We start from the raw sequence: 18005 nt of genomic DNA, 5'->3' as shown, positions 1-18005 counted from the left end.
AATAACCACAATAAACATATTTCGTATCAAACATAAACTTAAAGACCTAGCCAAGGAATTTGTTTTTGTCCCGGCCGATAAAGCTGCTAATAATATTATTATTGTTTGACTTAAATTTTACATTGAGGTTCTGAAAAAAGAAATCACCAATTCACCAACATTCCAACTGACTCCATTTTTAGAAAACGACATCTGTAACAAACATAAACTTTTAGCTACCGCTTTACAAGCAGAGCCAAATACAATGAAAGTCCCAACTATGTATTGGCTTCCGATACTACACCTACACAAAACACCTTACAAGTATAGATTTGTTTCGTCTTCAAGCCATTGTTCCACTACTAAATTGTCTATTCTTCTTACCAGCACACTTGGTACAATTAATCAAAGTGATGGATATCACTCATGGAAAGATTAGAAGAGTAGTTTGAATTATTTCATATTAAGGTATGGTGGGGGAAAATGAACATTTATAAAGCACTATTGCTGAAAATTGCATTTACAGCAGGTCTTTAGAAGGAAACTTGCTTTTCCAGTATGAGGATAAAGGTGCTCAAATTAAATAATATGGGTCTTTAAATGCACAATTTTTATTTAAACTGCAGTTTATATCTAATATCGAAATAATGTTGCCGGTTCTGAACATGTTTAAAAAAAAACAAAAAAATGCAAAAATTCTTCTAGTAAATGTTACCAGATATTCTTGTAAGACATAAATTTAGACCAACAGCTATAAGCTTTAAAGTGCCAACAAAAATAATCTAAAAAGTTTGTTTTGGGGCATTTTGTAAGTTGAAACAGAGGTTATATGGCATTGAAAATTAAAAGTTTTAGAGTGCCTTTTGATCAAATTTTAATGTATTTTTCAACACACGGCATTTTCAATTTTATTTTTCAACGTAAACTAATTAAAAAACTAATGTTATTGAAATGTGGATTCTTTTTTTATTTCAAAAATATATATTTACTTCTAATAAAAATTCAAATGAATAAACTAATAAACAATGTTTTTTTTTATAATTAAAAGTTTATAAATTTTAAAACTGTTTCAAGCCAATTCCTAATAAAAAAAGTGAACTAATCTAAATTGTTGATTAATTACAGATGATTATTGGAAATTTATCAAGTAAATTTTTAGGCCATACTTGAATACCTTTATATATTCATATTTATATTCATATTTCATTTTTTTAAGATCTTGCTAATTAATCCATTAATCATTTATCTTTCAGATATAATTTACAGAATTACTTTATGTAATGTAGATCAAAAGTAATTGGCAATAAATAAATCTATCATCCTTATAAGTATCAAACAAATAATACACACATTTGTGTAATCAGTTATGAGGTCAAATACTTGTGTATTAAGAATTAGATGCATATTGGAGTGGTCTGTACAATTATGTAAGACTGATGTAGATAGGTAATGTGGTCAATTTGATTGACAGTTTAGGAGGTGGGGCATTGTAATTAAGTCCACCTTGTCTCTGATTGTTTAGTGATAATGACAGTTGTCAATTATACTAGTTGAATCAATACCCACTTACCTAATCAAAATGATTTTAAAAAAGCCTGCACATCAACACACATTAATGACATACATTCTTGAATGAACTGCTCCAATAATATACCCAGTTTTTTCAGTATATTTGTGTATTATGTGCACATACATGAGAACTATAGGGAACTATATTTTAGTGTGAATACATTAAGTAACAGTAGCTAACATGTCCTGTTGTTAGGGAGGGTGGTGCCTAAGTAAAGATTAAGAACAAGTTCTAATCTTTCCAAAAACCTGATAATAAATTATTCAAATAAGGCCTTCGAAAATAGTGGAATTTATTACTTTTGGAGTGTCAAGAACTCTTTGGAAGTACTTGATAAATTGCATGCTTATATTGGTGATTTTGAATCTGTTCAAAGTTTTGATTTTTCCACCCTGTATACCACATTGCCTCACATTCTCATTAAGAAAAAATTCACACACCTAATAAAATGGGCATTTAAAAAGGCAGGAAGTGAATATATATGTTCAAACTCTTTTAGGTCATTTTTTAGTAGCAATAAACAAAAAAACTATGTTAATTGGACATGCTTTGATACTATATATGCCCTTGGATTTTTACTAGATAACATTTTTGTTCGCTTTGGGGATTCCGTATATCGTCAGGTTATCTGAATTCCAATGGGGACTAACTGTGTACTACTTATTGCGGACCTGTTTTTGTATTGCTATGAGTTACATTTTATGACAAAAATAAGCAAAGACCCATCGAAACAACATCTGATACACAAATTTAATAATACTTTTAGATATTTGGATGATATTTTGGCTCTCAATAATGACGACTTCAGTATGTATATTTAAGAAATTTATCCTGTTGAACTTACTTTAAATAAAGCTAATATTAACAATGACCACTGCTCTTTACTCGATCTTGAAATCTATATCACTTACGGAAAGCTCAATACTAACATTTATGATAAAAGAGATGATTTTTCATTTCCTATTGTTAATTATCCATTTTTAGATGGTGACGTTCCCGTGTCACCATCTTACAGTGTTTATATATCTCAACTTGTACGATTCGCTCGTGTATGTAACAATGTTTTAGATTTTAACGAGGGAAATTTATGTATTACTGAAAAATTATTACACCCGGGTTTTCGATATCACAAATTAGTCAAAAAATTTACTAAATTTAATCATCGGTATAAGGAAATCATTTGTAAATATAGCTCAACCTGCAGACTTCTTATACGTTCAGGTATTTCACATCCATTTTTTTATGGACATATTTTTTATAAAGCACAAAGATGTCAATATTCACCTCAGAAACTAACAAAACCTTTGAATACTAGTAGACTTATTAAGAAGGGATATAGTTACGATACTGTTGTCAGGTCATTAAAGATTGCATATGTTGGCGTTAATACTGATTTATTTATAGGGTCCCAGGTCCCAAGTCAGGAGCCTCTGGCCTTTGTTAGTTTGTTTTATTTTAATTTTAGTTTCTTGTGTACAATTTAGAAATAAGTATGGCGTTCATTATCACTGAACTAGTATATATTTGTTCAGGGGCCAGCTGAAGGACGCCTCCATTGAAGACTTGTTGGTGACCTTCTGCTGTTGTTTTTTTTCTACGGTCGGGTTGTTGTCTCTTTGACATATTCCTCATTTCCCTTCTCAATTTTATTACATTCCTATATGATTTTTGTCCACTTTATTGTTGTTGTGACATAATAAGTCTATCACTTTGTATAGGTATGATATAGTCATTACCATACTGAAGGTGAACTGTTATTATTTTGAATTGCTATAAAAATGTCCAAACTAAGCTTTCATATAGATTTTCTTTCTAAAAGTATTCTATTTTCGTAAGAATCAGATATCATTTTAAATTAAACATCATATAATTAAAATATGTGTGAAATAACAATACATTATTGATAAATTTCCATGAGGAGGTAACCTAAAACATTTTTCTTTTGAATAAAAACTTTTAGAAAGAAAAATGATTATCTCCCCATAGAAATTTCCTACAAAATTATTGTAATATTACACATATTTTACTGAATATGAAATGTTTTAATTCACAAAATGTCTGATTCTTTTGAATATGGAATACTTTTCTAAAGAATATTATATGGTAGGTTAGTTTCGACAATTGTATAGCAATTCAAAATAATAACAGTCCACCTTTAGCATGGTAATGACTATACTATACCTATACAAACTGATGGACTACTATTGTCACAACATCATAAAAGTTGAGGTCTTATAGAATTGTAAGTATGTTTTATTTTATCTCCTTGTATTTCATTACTTGGCTGTGGTTTTCTGTAGCAGTCGGTTCAATATTCTGACCAGTTTAACAATTTGATTTTAAAAAACAAATCGCAATTCGTTCAGAATTTTGAATAAGATGCAATTGGTGGAGAGCGACACTAACAGTCAAGTCACAGTAATAAACTTCTTCATTAAGAAACTTCTATGAATATTACATATATATTCCTCTATAAGCTGGTAAGAAGGGGCCGCTAATGCGACTGACAACTACTTACCTTTTCTAATATATGGAAGTCATAATTTTCATTGCCTATGACCATCGATTGTAGTTCTAATGGATGAAATAATTCCTGTAAAAAACCAAAATTATCAATGACTGAGGCAAACAAACATATACAATATTTGAGTGTAATCTTTTTTTTACCATAACCACTTTAACATTGTTGAAACTTTATGTTGCCCTTTTTTATTGGCAAGAGGTGAACTATATACCTAAAAATCATTTGTAGTTTTAATTCGCTTTATTTTTTACTCCATTCCTCATGACAGAATTTTGAAATATGTGATCAAATGTCCAAGTGAGGCATGCACTATTTAACTATTTTGGGGTATGAACAGAATTGGCTTGTTTAGTATGCATTATAGATGTGCATATATATGTCTCCTTATATATGGGTCTATAGTTTGGGCCCGGTGTTTAACAAGTGGTAATAACAACTAGAGCATGTGTCACTTATCTTGGTCTATTTGCATATTACACAAGGGACACAGATGGATTCATGACAAAATTGTGTTTTGGTGATGGTGATGTGTTTGAAGATCTTACTTTGCTGAACATGTTTGCTGCTCACAATTATCTTGATAAAAAGTGAAAATCATTTCAAATTACCAAGTGTGATCATACTTTATATATATATTTAGTTTATAGTTCCAAATGTTTTTTCTTTCATTTCTCACAACCAAATTTAGATCCACAGCTTATCTATCAATGTCAGCACAATGTAATGTTATGAAATATATCCTTAAATAAAAATAGATTATTATCGAATAAAAGGAGTTCACTTCATTAAAGAAAAAAAAAAATACATATATTTTCGGTTAATAAGTTTATAAAGAATAACAAACAAACCTATCATAAAATTCTTCAAACAATTTACCAAAAGAAAAAAGAAAAAAATAATCCAAAATGTTATTTATCATATTAATACAATGTTGTTATTTTATTTCAAAATGAGTTATGTCCCTATGTACAGTTTTGAATTAATTGAATTCTTAGGAAAGGTCTATAACTCAACAATGAGAAAAGTAAAAATCGTGAAAATTGAACTTGACCTTCATTAAGTCACCACATATTTAAATTTGAAAGAAAATTCTTCAAAAGCATTTTCATGTAAATGAACAGACACTGTTTGGCAGCAACCCTCATGTCAACCCTCCCACAGGTCTGCCTGCCCAACTGCATATAACCAAGAATCAATAATCAATAATTTACTACAAAAATCTGATTGATAATATATAACCAGTATATATTTTATAATAACATGTCAATATAAAAACTAGAGGCCCTTAAGAGCCTGTGTCGCTCACCTTAGTCTATGTGCATATTAAACAAAGGACACAGATGGATTCATGACAAAATTGTGTTTTGATGATGGTGATGTGTTTGTACATCTTACTTTACTGAACATCCTTGCTTCTTACAATTATCTCATTATCTCAATCTATGAACTTGGCCCATTAGTTACAGAGGAAAATATTTTGTTAAAAAAAATGGTTAAAAATTGACTATAAAGGGCAATAACTCCTAAAGGGGTCAACTGACCTTGTTGGTGATGTTGACTTATTTGTGGATCTTACTTTGCTGAACATTATTGCTGTTTACAGTTTATCTCTATCTATAATAATATTCAAGATAATAACCAAAAACAGCAAAATTTCCGTAAAAATTTCCAATTCATGGGCAGCGACCCAACAACCAGTTGTCGGAATCATCTGAGCATTTTAGGGCAGATATATCTTGACTTGCAAAACAATTTAACCCCATGTCTGAATTGCTCTTAATGCTTTGGTTTCAGAGTTATAAGCCAAAATCTACATTTAACCCCTATGTTTTACTTTTAGCCATGGCGGCCATCTTGCTTGGTTCGCAGGGTCACCCCACATATTTTGTTAAAACTAAATACCTCAATGATGATTATGGCCAGTAGTTTTAGCGGAGAAGATTTTTGTAAAAGATTAGAAAAAATTACGAAAAATTACAAGAATGTGTCCATAGTACACGGATGCCCCACTCGCATTATCATTTTCTATGTTCAGTGGACTGTGAAATTGGGGTCAAAAGTCTAATTTGGCAATTAAATTAGAAAGATAATTTCATAGGGAACATGTGTACTAAGTTTGAAGTTGATTGGACTTCAACTTCATCAAAAACTACCTTGACCAAAAATTTAAACCTGAAACTTGCACTATTATTTTCTATGTTCAGTGAACCGTGAAATGGGGTCAAAAGTATAATTTGACAATTTAATTAGAAAGATCATATCATAAGGAACATATATACTAAGTTTGAAGTTGATTGGACTTCAACTTCATCAAAAACTACCTTGACCAAAACCTTTAACCTGAAACTTGCACTATTATTTTCTATGTTCAGTGGACCGTGAAATTGGGGTCAAAAGTTTAATTTGACAATTACATTAGAAAGATCATATCATAGGGAACATGTGTACTAAGTTTGAAGTTGATTGGCCTTCAACTTCATCAAAAACTACCTTGACCTAAAACTTTAACCTGAAATTTGCACTATTATTTTCTATGTTCAGTGGACCGTGAAATTGGGGTCAAAAGTCTAATTTGGCAATTAAATTAGAAAGATCATTTCATAGGGAACATGTGTACTAAGTTTGAAGTTGATTGGACTTCAACTTCATCAAAAACTACCTTGACCAAAAACTTAAACCTGAAACTTGCACTATTATTTTCTATGTTCAGTGGACCGTGAAATGGGGTCAAAAGTCTAATTTGACAATTTAATTAGAAAGATCATATCATAAGGAACATATATACTAAGTTTGAAGTTGATTGGACTTCAACTTCATCAAAAACTACCTTGACCAAAACCTTTAACCTGAAACTTGCACTATTATTTTCTATGTTCAGTGGACCGTGAAATTGGGGTCAAAAGTCTAATTTGACAATTACATTAGAAAGATCATATCATAGGGAACATGTGTACTAAGTTTGAAGTTGATTGGACTTCAAATCCATCAAAAACTACCTTGACCAAAAACTTAAACCTGAAACTTGCACTATTATTTTCTATGTTCAGTGGACCGTGAAATTGGAGTCAAAAGTCTAATTTGGCAATTAAATTAGAAAGATCATATCATAGGGAACATGTGTACAAAGTTTGAAGTTGATTGGACTTCAACTTCATCAAAAACTACCTCGACCAAAAACTTTAACCTGAACGAACGGACGGAAGGACAGACGGAAGGACGCACAGACCAGAAAACATAATGCCCCTCTACTATCGTAGGTGGGGCATAAAAATGACTATAAAGGGCAATAACTCCTAAAGGGGTCAACTGACCATTTAAGTCAATTAAATTATTTGTATATCTTACTTTGCTGAACAGCATTGCTGTTTACAGTTTATCTCTATCTATAATAATATTCAAGATAATAGCCAAAAAACGGTATAATTTCCTTAAAATTGCATATTCAGGGGCAGCAACCCAACAACCGGTTGTCCGATTCACCTGCATGCTTTGGCTTCAGAGTTATAAGCAAAAATCTACATTTTACCCTTATGTTCTATTTTTAGCCATGGCGGTCATCTTGGTTGGTTGGCTGGTTCACGCCACATTTTTTAAAATAGATACCCCAATGAAGATTGTGGCCAAGTTTGTTTTAATTGGCCCAGTAGTTTCAGAGGAGAAGATTTTTGTAAAAGCTAACACCGGACGACGACGCTGGACGCCGGACGCAAAGTGATGAGAAAAGCCGTTCGTTCCAGGTGAGCTAATAAGGAGATATGGTGATATTTTATCTCTATTTATCCTCTATGAACAGTTAAATCTTATGCCTCGTTCACACGGACATTTAATTTGAATTGAAGAAGAATCGAATGCGAATCGAATTTAAGAATCACGTTCACACACTCTTCTTTTTTAATTTGAATTGATTCGAAATTATTCAATTAGCATTAGAAATACGCTTTTGTGAATACGAATTGAAAGTTAACGTCGTTTGGACAGTGAAGCGAATTTGATGTCCATTGTAATTCTAATAAGCAATTGACGTTAGGACTTAAAAAGTATCGAATGCGAATTAAACTAATTCGTAATAGTTAATGTGAATGGAATTCGAATTACGTTTGAACTCAGCATTAATTATTTAAAAATCTAGACAAGCCCCCACTCTATATAATGAATTTTACTGTTTAGAGAGGAGAAATATGTTATTGCAATAGTGATATCTATATCTAATCAACATTGGTTATTTTTATCTCAATTCTTCTTTGATCAATCCTCGATAATGTCGTCAAATTTTCTTGCTCTCCTCTGAAATTACCATTGTGATTTCTTGTAAAAGATGACCATACCTGACACATCAAAAACAAAAAAGAACACAATATTTTTGAAGATCTTTTGACAGGAAGGATGAAATGTGTCTGTATATCGTCTAAAATTCATTAGAGAAACAGACCCACCACTAAATCTCGTGACATACCATAATATTGTATCCTATGGCAAACCGTGTTGCCATTTATTCTTACTTCGAGATATATCATAAACTTTATAAGATATCTTATATAGTTTATAAGATATCTTATAACATTAAAGATATCTTATATAACATTAAAGATATCTCAAATAACATTTAATATATCTTATATAATATATGAGATATCTTATATATCAAAGAAGATATCATATATATCAAAGAAATATCTTATATATTATAGAAGATATCTTGAAATTCGAATAAAAGCTCAAATGGCTTGCCATAGTATCCACTTTCAAAACTTAATTTTGAAATGTTTAAAACGCTCAAGGAATCTAGCTAGCAATTTTAATTTGAAATGTGATTCTTTCGTGTTCATAAATATCGTATCACACTTGATGCAGTGGTAAAATCTATATTCATTGGCTGAATCATTGTTCGTCAACCTTGATAACTTACCAGAACTTTGCTATCACAGACCTTAAGGAAACCATCACTAAATGCAGTATACTGTTTTTCTATTGATTCATTAAAAATGTAACTGATGTACAAATCTAAGTATTCTTTTCTGAAACAAAATGGTAAAGGTAATGGATGAAATATAGTTATTCTTCCTTTCAGATCCAATTTGGAAGCAACAAATGCATAAAGGGTTATTTTCATTTTCTTTTCAAAGTATTAATTCATTGAAGTGTTTTAAATTTTTGTAGTGATACACATATGTATATTGCTCATGTAGGATACCTTTTATATAATTTTGAAAACCAAAAGTCTTTTGTTTTGTATGTGATATGTTACTGACAAAAACTTATTTCTATATTAAACAGCACAAGGTGTTCAGTCCACAGTTACATCTGAAAAGGAAAGTCAAGTACATATTAATTTATGTGTCTAAAACAATAGTATCAAAAATGGGTTAAAATGTCTTTTAGTGTCAGCTGCTAGGAAAAAGCACAGGCACTCGCCTCAGAATTTTTTCCCCCCTATTTACCTTTATATAACACGGATGATTCTGACAACAAAAGTAGGCGTGTTATACACCATTGTAAAGATAAATCAATTTAGATTTAAGAAATGACAAGTTTTAGTGGGGTTGACATCCGAGAATTCAGCATTTATAACGAAATTTCGGCACATCCTGACATTTTTTTAAATCGCCAGTAAAGTACCTTGTGTAATATAAAGGTATGTAGGAAACAAAAGTTCGGAGACTAATGCCTGTTGGAAAAAGTAGAAAAAAATATACCAAACTCTCAACAATTTTCAAAAAGGAGAGTCTGCAGTCAAATGGCAAAATCAAAGGTTCATGGTTAAAACTGCCATATTTCTGACTTGGTACAGGCATTTTCTACTGAGATAAAGGACTGATACATTTTATATGTGTTTATCAAAAGTACACTGCTTATATATTTGATATACCAGACGCGTGTTTCGTCTTCACAAGACTTATCAGTTATGCAAGTGTCACACATTGGTGTATAGACCTACGTGCACCTGATATACAGAGAAAATTAAAGTCCCTATATGTTAGGTGCACTTAAGAGGAACGCTAAGCAATCATTAAATGCACGTTGTATAAGTTTAAACTACATTGAAATGCTAAGGTATATGCTTCCTGAACAATTAAAGACCAGGAAATTTTTAAGCAGCATAAAAATTTTCAGTTAGCTCTAGCATTTTTCAAATGTATACCTGTTCGCTACACACATGTAATACATACGTAACAAGCACATGGGAAAATGTTTCAAATAAGTTTGGGACAAGTTTAGAGCATGTTGATTTCGCCTCAAGATCGAACAACTTTTACTTAGAGGTATGCAGTGGCGTTTTGGAAACATACGTCTGGTGTAATTTCAGCGCTCTGTGTACACATAAAACTCACCAGTGGCGTAACGAAAACATATTCTGACATTGAACGAAACTTTCTCTGACATTCTTATTGTGGCATCATTTATCAGACCATGTGAATCCAGAAGTAGTACACACAATATCATTGAGAATGGAAATTGGAATATGTCAAAGAAACAACAACCCTACAGAGAGCCGTGGTGTAGAGGTTAGCGCATCAGACCACAAACACAAAGGTTCCTGGTTCAATCCCTGTTCCAGGTAGAATATTTCAGGGACTGAATTTTCGGCTCCCCCTTGACACCATTTGCGAGTATGGACTTGATAAATGAATCTAAATAAATATGTTTGAATTAAATACGGTAAAGCAGATTATTTTGGAGGGTATAAAATTTCGTGAGTTTCATAGAATAAGCGCTAGCTTTACCAAATATATTGGCGGTAATTATTTTGGCGGATTCAAAACTTTTATGAATACATTGGAATGTACACTTTTAAATTGTTGGATTTTTTTGGCGATTTCCGTGAAAATAAGCTCCTTAATAAAAATGTGTACTAGTTTAGTGAAACACTCCATAATTAAATGTCCCAAGGATAATGGTTCCAGGTTTAACCTGAGGATGCGCCACAAATACGTTCAAGGGACGTTTTTATATCGAAGCAGGCATTTCTTCTACATTAGACAAATGCCCAATAACCGCGTATGTATGCTTCTTGTACGCCATAAACATGCTTAAAGCTTGTTGTGCACACGATACAGATATGATTGACATGTTGAATGCGTCACAAATTACTAGCGTACATAGTTTTTGACCATACCTGGATTACGTCGATGCTATACACCAATGTGTGCCGCTGGTATTACGCTGAGATCAAAACAGCTAGAAACCCAAACAAGTATAAAGTTGAAGTGCATTTATAACTTGTTAAGGACCTAAAATTCCAAAAAGTTGTGCCAAATACGGCTAAGGTAATCTATGTATGGGATTAGAAAATCCTATTAGTAGTGTTGGTGAGGTTTTATGACACTTTTATTAGAACAAAAGTACACATCCAGTAAATAATTGTTATATTGCAATTGGCGATGCAAAATCATAGGTGTATGTGTGAAGCCACATGGCAACAAACTAGAGGCTCTAAAGAGCCTGTGTCGCTCATCTTGGTATATGTGAATTAAACAAAGGAAGCAGCCAGTTCATGACAATATGGTGTTTATGTGATTGTGATGTGTTTGTACATCTGACTTTACTGAACATTCTTGCTGCTTACAATTATCTCTATCTATAATGAACTTGTCCGTGTAGTTTCAGTGGAAAATGTTGTTAAAAATGTACAAATTTTATGAAAATTGTTAAAAATTGATTATAAAGGACAATAACTTTTTAGGGGTCAATTGACCATTTTGGTCATTTTGACTTATTTTTGAGTCTTAATATGCTGTACATTATTGCTGTTTACAGTTTATCTCTATGTATAATAATATTCAAGATAATAACCCAAAACAGCAAAATTTCCTTAAAATTACCAATTTAGGGGCAGCAACCTAACAACGAGTTGTCCGTTTCATCTAATAATTTCAGGGCAGATAGATCTTCACCAGATAAACAATATTACCACTTGTCAGATTTGCTCTGAATGCTTTGGTTTTTGAGTTATAAGCCAAAAACTGCATTTTACCCCTTTGTTCTATTTTTAGCCGTAGCGGCCATCTTGGTTTGTTTGCCCGGTCACAAAACACACTTTTTAAACTAGATAGCCTAATAATGATTCTGTCTATGTTTGGTAAAATTTGGCCCAGTAGTTTCAAAGGAGAAGATTTTTGTAAAAGTTAACTAAGATTTACGAAAAAATGGTTAAAAATTGACAAGAAAGGGCAATAACTCCTAAAGGGGTCAAATTACCATTTTGGTCTGTTGACTTATTTGTAAATCTTACTTTGCTGAACATTTTTGCTGTTTACAGTTTATCTTTATCCATAATAATATTCAAGATAATATCCAAAAACAGCAAAATTTCCTTAAAATTACCAATTCAGGGACAGCAACCCAACAACGGGTTGTCCGATTCCTCTGAAAATTTCAGGGCAGATAGATCTTGACCTGATAAACAATTTTACCCCTTGTCAGATTGCTCTAAATGCTTTGGTTTTTGAGTTATAAGCCAACAACTGCATTTTACCCCTATGTTCTATTTTAAGCCATGGCGGCCAAATCTTACTTTGCTGAACATTTTTGCTGTTTACAGTTTATCTCTATCCATAATAATATTCAAGATAATATCCAAAAACAGCAAAATTTCCTTAAATTACGGACTCAGGGGCAGCAACCCAACAACGGGTTGTCCAATCCATCTTAAAATTTCAGGGCAGATAGATCTTGACCAGATAAAACCATTTTACCCCTTGTCAGATTGGCCCTTAATGCTTTGGTTTTTGAGTAATAACCAAAAACTGAATTTAACATCCATGTTCTATTTTTAGCCGTGGCGACCATCTTGGTTTGATGCTTGGTCATCGGACACATTTTTTAAACTTAATACCTCAAAGATGATTGGTGGCCAAGTTTGGATTAATTTGGCCCGGTAGTTTCAGAGGAGAAGATTTTTGTAAAAGATCATGGAGATTTACGAAAAATGGTTAAAAATTTACTATAAAGGGCAATAACTCCTAAAGGGGTCAAATGACCATTTTGGTCATGTTGACTTATTTGTAAATCTTACTTTGCTGAACATTATTGCTGTTGACAGTTTATCTCCATCTATAATAATATTCAAGATAATAACCAAAAACAGTAAAATTTCCCAAAAAAATACCAATTTAGGGGCAGCAACCCAACAATGGGTTGTCTGATTTATCTGAAAAGTTCAGGGCAGATAGATCTTGACTTGATAAACAATTGTACTCCTTGTCAGATTTTCTCTAAATGCTTTGGTTTTTGAGTTATAAGCCAAAAAACTTCATTTTACCCCTATGTTCTATTTTTAGCCATGGCGGCCATCTTGGTTGGTTGGCCGGATAAAAAAATACAATTTTTTAAACGAGATACATCAATGATGAGTGTGGCCAAGCTTGGTTAAATTTGGCCCAGTAGTTTAAGAGAAGATTTTTGTAAAAGTTGACGACGACGGACGACGGACGCCAAGTGATGAGAAAAGCTCACTTGATCTTTTAGGACAGGTGAGCTAAATAACAAAGTAATAATGACAACAAATGTTTTTTTTTTTGCCAGTTGGTTTAGCTTAAAACTTGAAAGTTTTGATGAGTGGCTGCTTCATTTGCTCTTTTGTCAATATGCAAGGAGAAAAAGAGACATTTCCCCCAGTTTAGACATAGAAATAACTTACAAATGAACATTTAAGATTTTTTTTCATCTTGATATATTTGATATTGAAATTTTTCAACTTTTTTGTCTTTCATATACAATTCAGTCGCTCACCTGTAACTACTGTGGTTTTGAAAATCATATAAAACCAAATGCTCCGCAGGGCGCAGCTTTATACGACCGCAGAGGTTGAACCCTGAACGGTTGGGGCAAGTATGGACACAACATTCAAGCTGGATACAGCTCTAAATTAGGATTGTGATTAAAAAGTTGACACAGCATAGGTTTCTGACACAGAATGAATGTGGTCTAATAAACTTAAAATTTTTGTTTTGCCTTTGAGCAATTCACTATGCTGTTGAATATGAATCCACTCAAAAAAATGGTTGAAGAAATTTCTTTTTATTTTTGAAATTTCAAATGAGAAAAATTGAATTCCCCCCACCCCCAATTTTTTTTTCACATCCCCCTATCATTTATTCCAAAACTAATCACAATTAAAATTTCTAATGGAGTTTGCAACAATAATTACTCATTTAAATACATCATTAAATATTAAAATGTAAAAATGTGCTTGTTACATGTATCACTGAATGGTAAAGATTGTCTTAATTTATTAGTTGGTAGTAAAAGTGAATATACATTGTATATTGCATAAAACAATGATTTTAGTTGATTCACTACCTATTCTTGACAAAGAAAGATAACTCCAATTGAAATTCTTGCTATTGCACAATATTGTGCAATTAGATATTTCTTGCTATTGCGCAATACACTCTAACACACAGCCCGTTACAACTAAAATTTTGTTATCAGTAATGAACTACTGGATTTGTTTTTATTTCTTGCCAAGCTAATAAAATCTGTCATGTATAATTAAGAACCTTCTGACATTTGATAGTGAAAGAATGCAAACATGTGTACACACACACTTCATGACATTCAAATTATCTTTCATTGAAAGTGATACCTGATCACAAAGAATATGAAAATGATAAAACATCTAAATATTTATTCATTATATATATAATGTCAGATTATTGATAAAGGTTAATATAACAGTTAACACAATGATTTTGCATTTGACTTTTTTTAACATTATAAAGGATAAAAAATTAAATATTTTTACATGTTCAAACAATGCAACATACTGAATTTACTATATATACATAAAATGGGAGAATCATCTTTTTTTAATAAAGTACAAAACTGAATTCACAAGGTTCAATGTACATATTTCCATTCTCAATTTATTTTACAGAGTTTGCAAGAATGAACCCTACATGTTGCAAATTCAGACGATTGTTTTCCTTGAAATAAAGCACAATTTCCCTTCAATTTTGTCTCTTTACATTATATCTATCTAAATAGTTTTGATTCAGTAGTATTTTCTTTTATTTGAAAATATTAATTTCTTTTGTAAATAAAATGAAGGTTTTAATGCCACCTCTTGTCAGATTTACAAATGAAGCATAATGACATTATCATTGGTGTGAAAGAGAATAATGTTCATCCAAATTTTTTCTATAAAACCGAACAACAAATTCATTAATAAAAGCAGAGTAAATTGTATTTAAAAATGTAGACAAATTATAGATACTTTAGTCAACTAAAACACAACTAATCATATTTCTGAATGTAATATTAGTCCTTGACCATTCTTTATAATTACTTCTTTGGTGTAGAAGTTTGTTGAATTTTTTTCCTAGCTCCTTTTTGTGGAGTGTCCTCTGGTCTCCTTTTCTAGCGCTTTTTTTGTTAATCTGTTTCTTTCTTTTTAACTGACAGTTTTTCAATTTAGAGGCCAGTTCTTTTGGTGGGTAAATCAAAATTTCACTTTCACTATCAACTGATGCTTCACTGCCTAGATTGTACTCAATTTCTCCCGATGATAATTTCAAAAGACATCCGTCTTGAAGAAAATTTGGCAAGAAAGCTGTGTGTTGTCCAGCAGATATATAATATTTGATTAGACAATTAATATTCAAAGATAATTTATTGAGAACTGATGCTGCTGGCATCCACAATGCATAGTTTCTAGGTGGATCACTGATCTTAGCAGTAGGAGCTTTCACAGTTAGTTGTCTGATTTCCTCAAATGACAGCATTGTTGAATCAAGGGTCTTTGGACAATATAACAACTTAATCAGTTCTCTATATGATTCTTGACTGAAAGTGACATTCAAAAATGTTTGTTGATCCATTTCATTTTCCTCTGCTCTGACTAAATTTTGAAAGATATGATCTGTAGCAACTATAGTACTGACTACATTTAAATGACTTATGTTATAAAATTTTGGTAAAAAATCATTACCCCCTAAACATAGAAATATTGCAATTTTTATCCCAATATATCTATCATTCCACCTCCTTTCTAATAGTTGCAAAATAGCAGTAACATTATAAACATCCATAGTGCTTCCTGGTTTTTGTAAGATAATATATACTGGATGCTTGTAAGTGTTGTCATCGTTTCTAGGCCATAAATGGCACAATGCAAACATGTGTATGGTAACAGCATCAATGTCTCCTGATGTTACTATACTGGCACATGCTGTTCCTTCTTCCATGTCTGATACATATTCTACCAGCCAATCCACCTGCGCCATTTCTGCTTCTCCTTTGCGTTGTTTTATGCATGGGAGTTTCTCAATTTTGTTCCGGGATAATGGTGAGTGATTGAATTTGTATCTAATTGGGGTTGTGTATTTTTCGCAAAGGCATTTTACCCCTAAAGGACAGTCTGTTTCATGTTCCATTATGTATTCACTGTCAATATCAATTATAATATCACGTTTGAATTTAAGTTGCTCGATGTTTCTAGCTATGAAAGTACTTATTAGGCTTTTACCTTCCATTGTTGTGACAAGCGATGTTTTGTCAAAGGTGGTGGAACTTAAGATTTCTTCATTGGTCTTTAAATGTGTAATAGGAAACAACGGCTTGTTGACTTGCCGTTGTGTTCTTGTTGCTGCTTTAAAGTGGTCTGGTGTAAAGCTATACTTTTCTTCACATATTACCATTTGTTTTACTTTTGGCATCAGGCTGATTGTTTTATTTATAATGGAATCTTCAACAAACTTTAAATAATGTTTTCCATCGTGTGCCCGAGTTTTGAACTTGACACCAGCAAATTCAACCGTCACATGGGATATCAAGGTCACAATATACGCTGGTAAGGTCTTTTGTCCAAATAAGAAATACTTGTCCATATTCATGCCTTCATTTCCATCAACTTCGTCCAGTTTTTCAATTGCTTCTTTTAACAAGTGAAGCAGTGCTTTCTGGATACCTGTAGATTTTTGAACTTTTGGTTTAGAACAATCAGGCTTTAATATGGCTTGACATGCATTCATTTCTGAACTTTTTTGATCTGCCAATTTTGTCTGTTTTGCTACAAGTTTCTTTCTTTGGATCTCTTTTGTGTCCCTTTCCTTCTTTGTAACATCTTTCAGTTTTTTTCCTACTCGTTGAATTGTTGTACCTTTAGATGTTTTAAGTTTTCTAATAATTTCTTTAGGTCCATCAATTTTTTCTACATCAGGGCAGTCGTCTTTTGAAAGGTTAAATAATCCCTGAGTGCTTATATATTTCCATATTAGATATTGGCCAACATCCTTTGTGTTAGCATCTAATATCGCTTCTGGCAAGACAACTGTTGGGTGAGAATAAACATTTAAAATTCTATCGTCCTTCTTTGTTGACAAACCACCCTGGCGCAATATCAAACTGGAAATTCTTATAATGTAATTGAAATCTTTGTCATTCATAGCCATCCCAAGAGTATTGTCATTCAATGCTTCTCCCTGTTTCTGTAATCTCTTGTTTTTTGAACTGTGATCATGTGCCTCATTCAAAGAGTCAATGAGTGACATTCTAGGCATAACAGAGGACATTGTTGCTCCTGAACGAAAAGCCTTTAAGGCGTCACGGTGGTCCATTTCTCTCTGGGTGTCCAATCCAAAGTTCAATGTACTGTCTTTGTGAGGTGCTGTAAATAAAGATTCTTTCATGTTTTGATAGAACACGCCACACTTACAATGTTCATATAGTAGCTGTGTTGTATATGCAGCATATGAGGATGCACCATTCAAAAATGCAAACGGTAATGAAAGCTTGACTGATGCCAGCATCAGATTATATCCCTGATGACCACCAATGCGTTCTGCAAGAGAAAGAGCACTCACTTCTTCACAATGTTCCATCATTTCATAATGAAGCAGGAAAGTAGCATTTACTCTTTTGCTTTCAGCAAGAAAATCTTTGTACAGCAATTCCCAATTCTTCCAGTTGCTTGTTTCTTGTTGAAGGTCACTC

The 18005-nt window shown here is 32.3% G+C and overlaps 1 protein-coding gene across 7 annotated transcripts in view; it reads right to left on the bottom strand.

The window, feature by feature from the left end:
- Positions 1 to 18005, bottom strand: part of LOC134724971 (probable E3 ubiquitin-protein ligase HERC4) — a 303456-nt gene that overhangs the window by 5451 nt on the left and 280000 nt on the right. For all 7 annotated transcript variants that reach the window (XM_063588396.1, XM_063588395.1, XM_063588394.1 and 4 more), the window contains 2 exons: positions 8980 to 9088; positions 4068 to 4142 (listed from right to left, as the gene is read on the bottom strand). In XM_063588396.1, the coding sequence (XP_063444466.1) occupies positions 4068 to 4142; positions 8980 to 9088 (184 nt within the window). The remainder of the gene's footprint in view (positions 1 to 4067; positions 4143 to 8979; positions 9089 to 18005) is intronic.

Source organism: Mytilus trossulus, chromosome 7, assembly GCF_036588685.1.
Source record: "Mytilus trossulus isolate FHL-02 chromosome 7, PNRI_Mtr1.1.1.hap1, whole genome shotgun sequence".
Taxonomy (NCBI): Eukaryota; Metazoa; Mollusca; class Bivalvia; order Mytilida; family Mytilidae; genus Mytilus; species Mytilus trossulus.
This window is presented reverse-complemented; position numbering and strand designations above follow the sequence as displayed.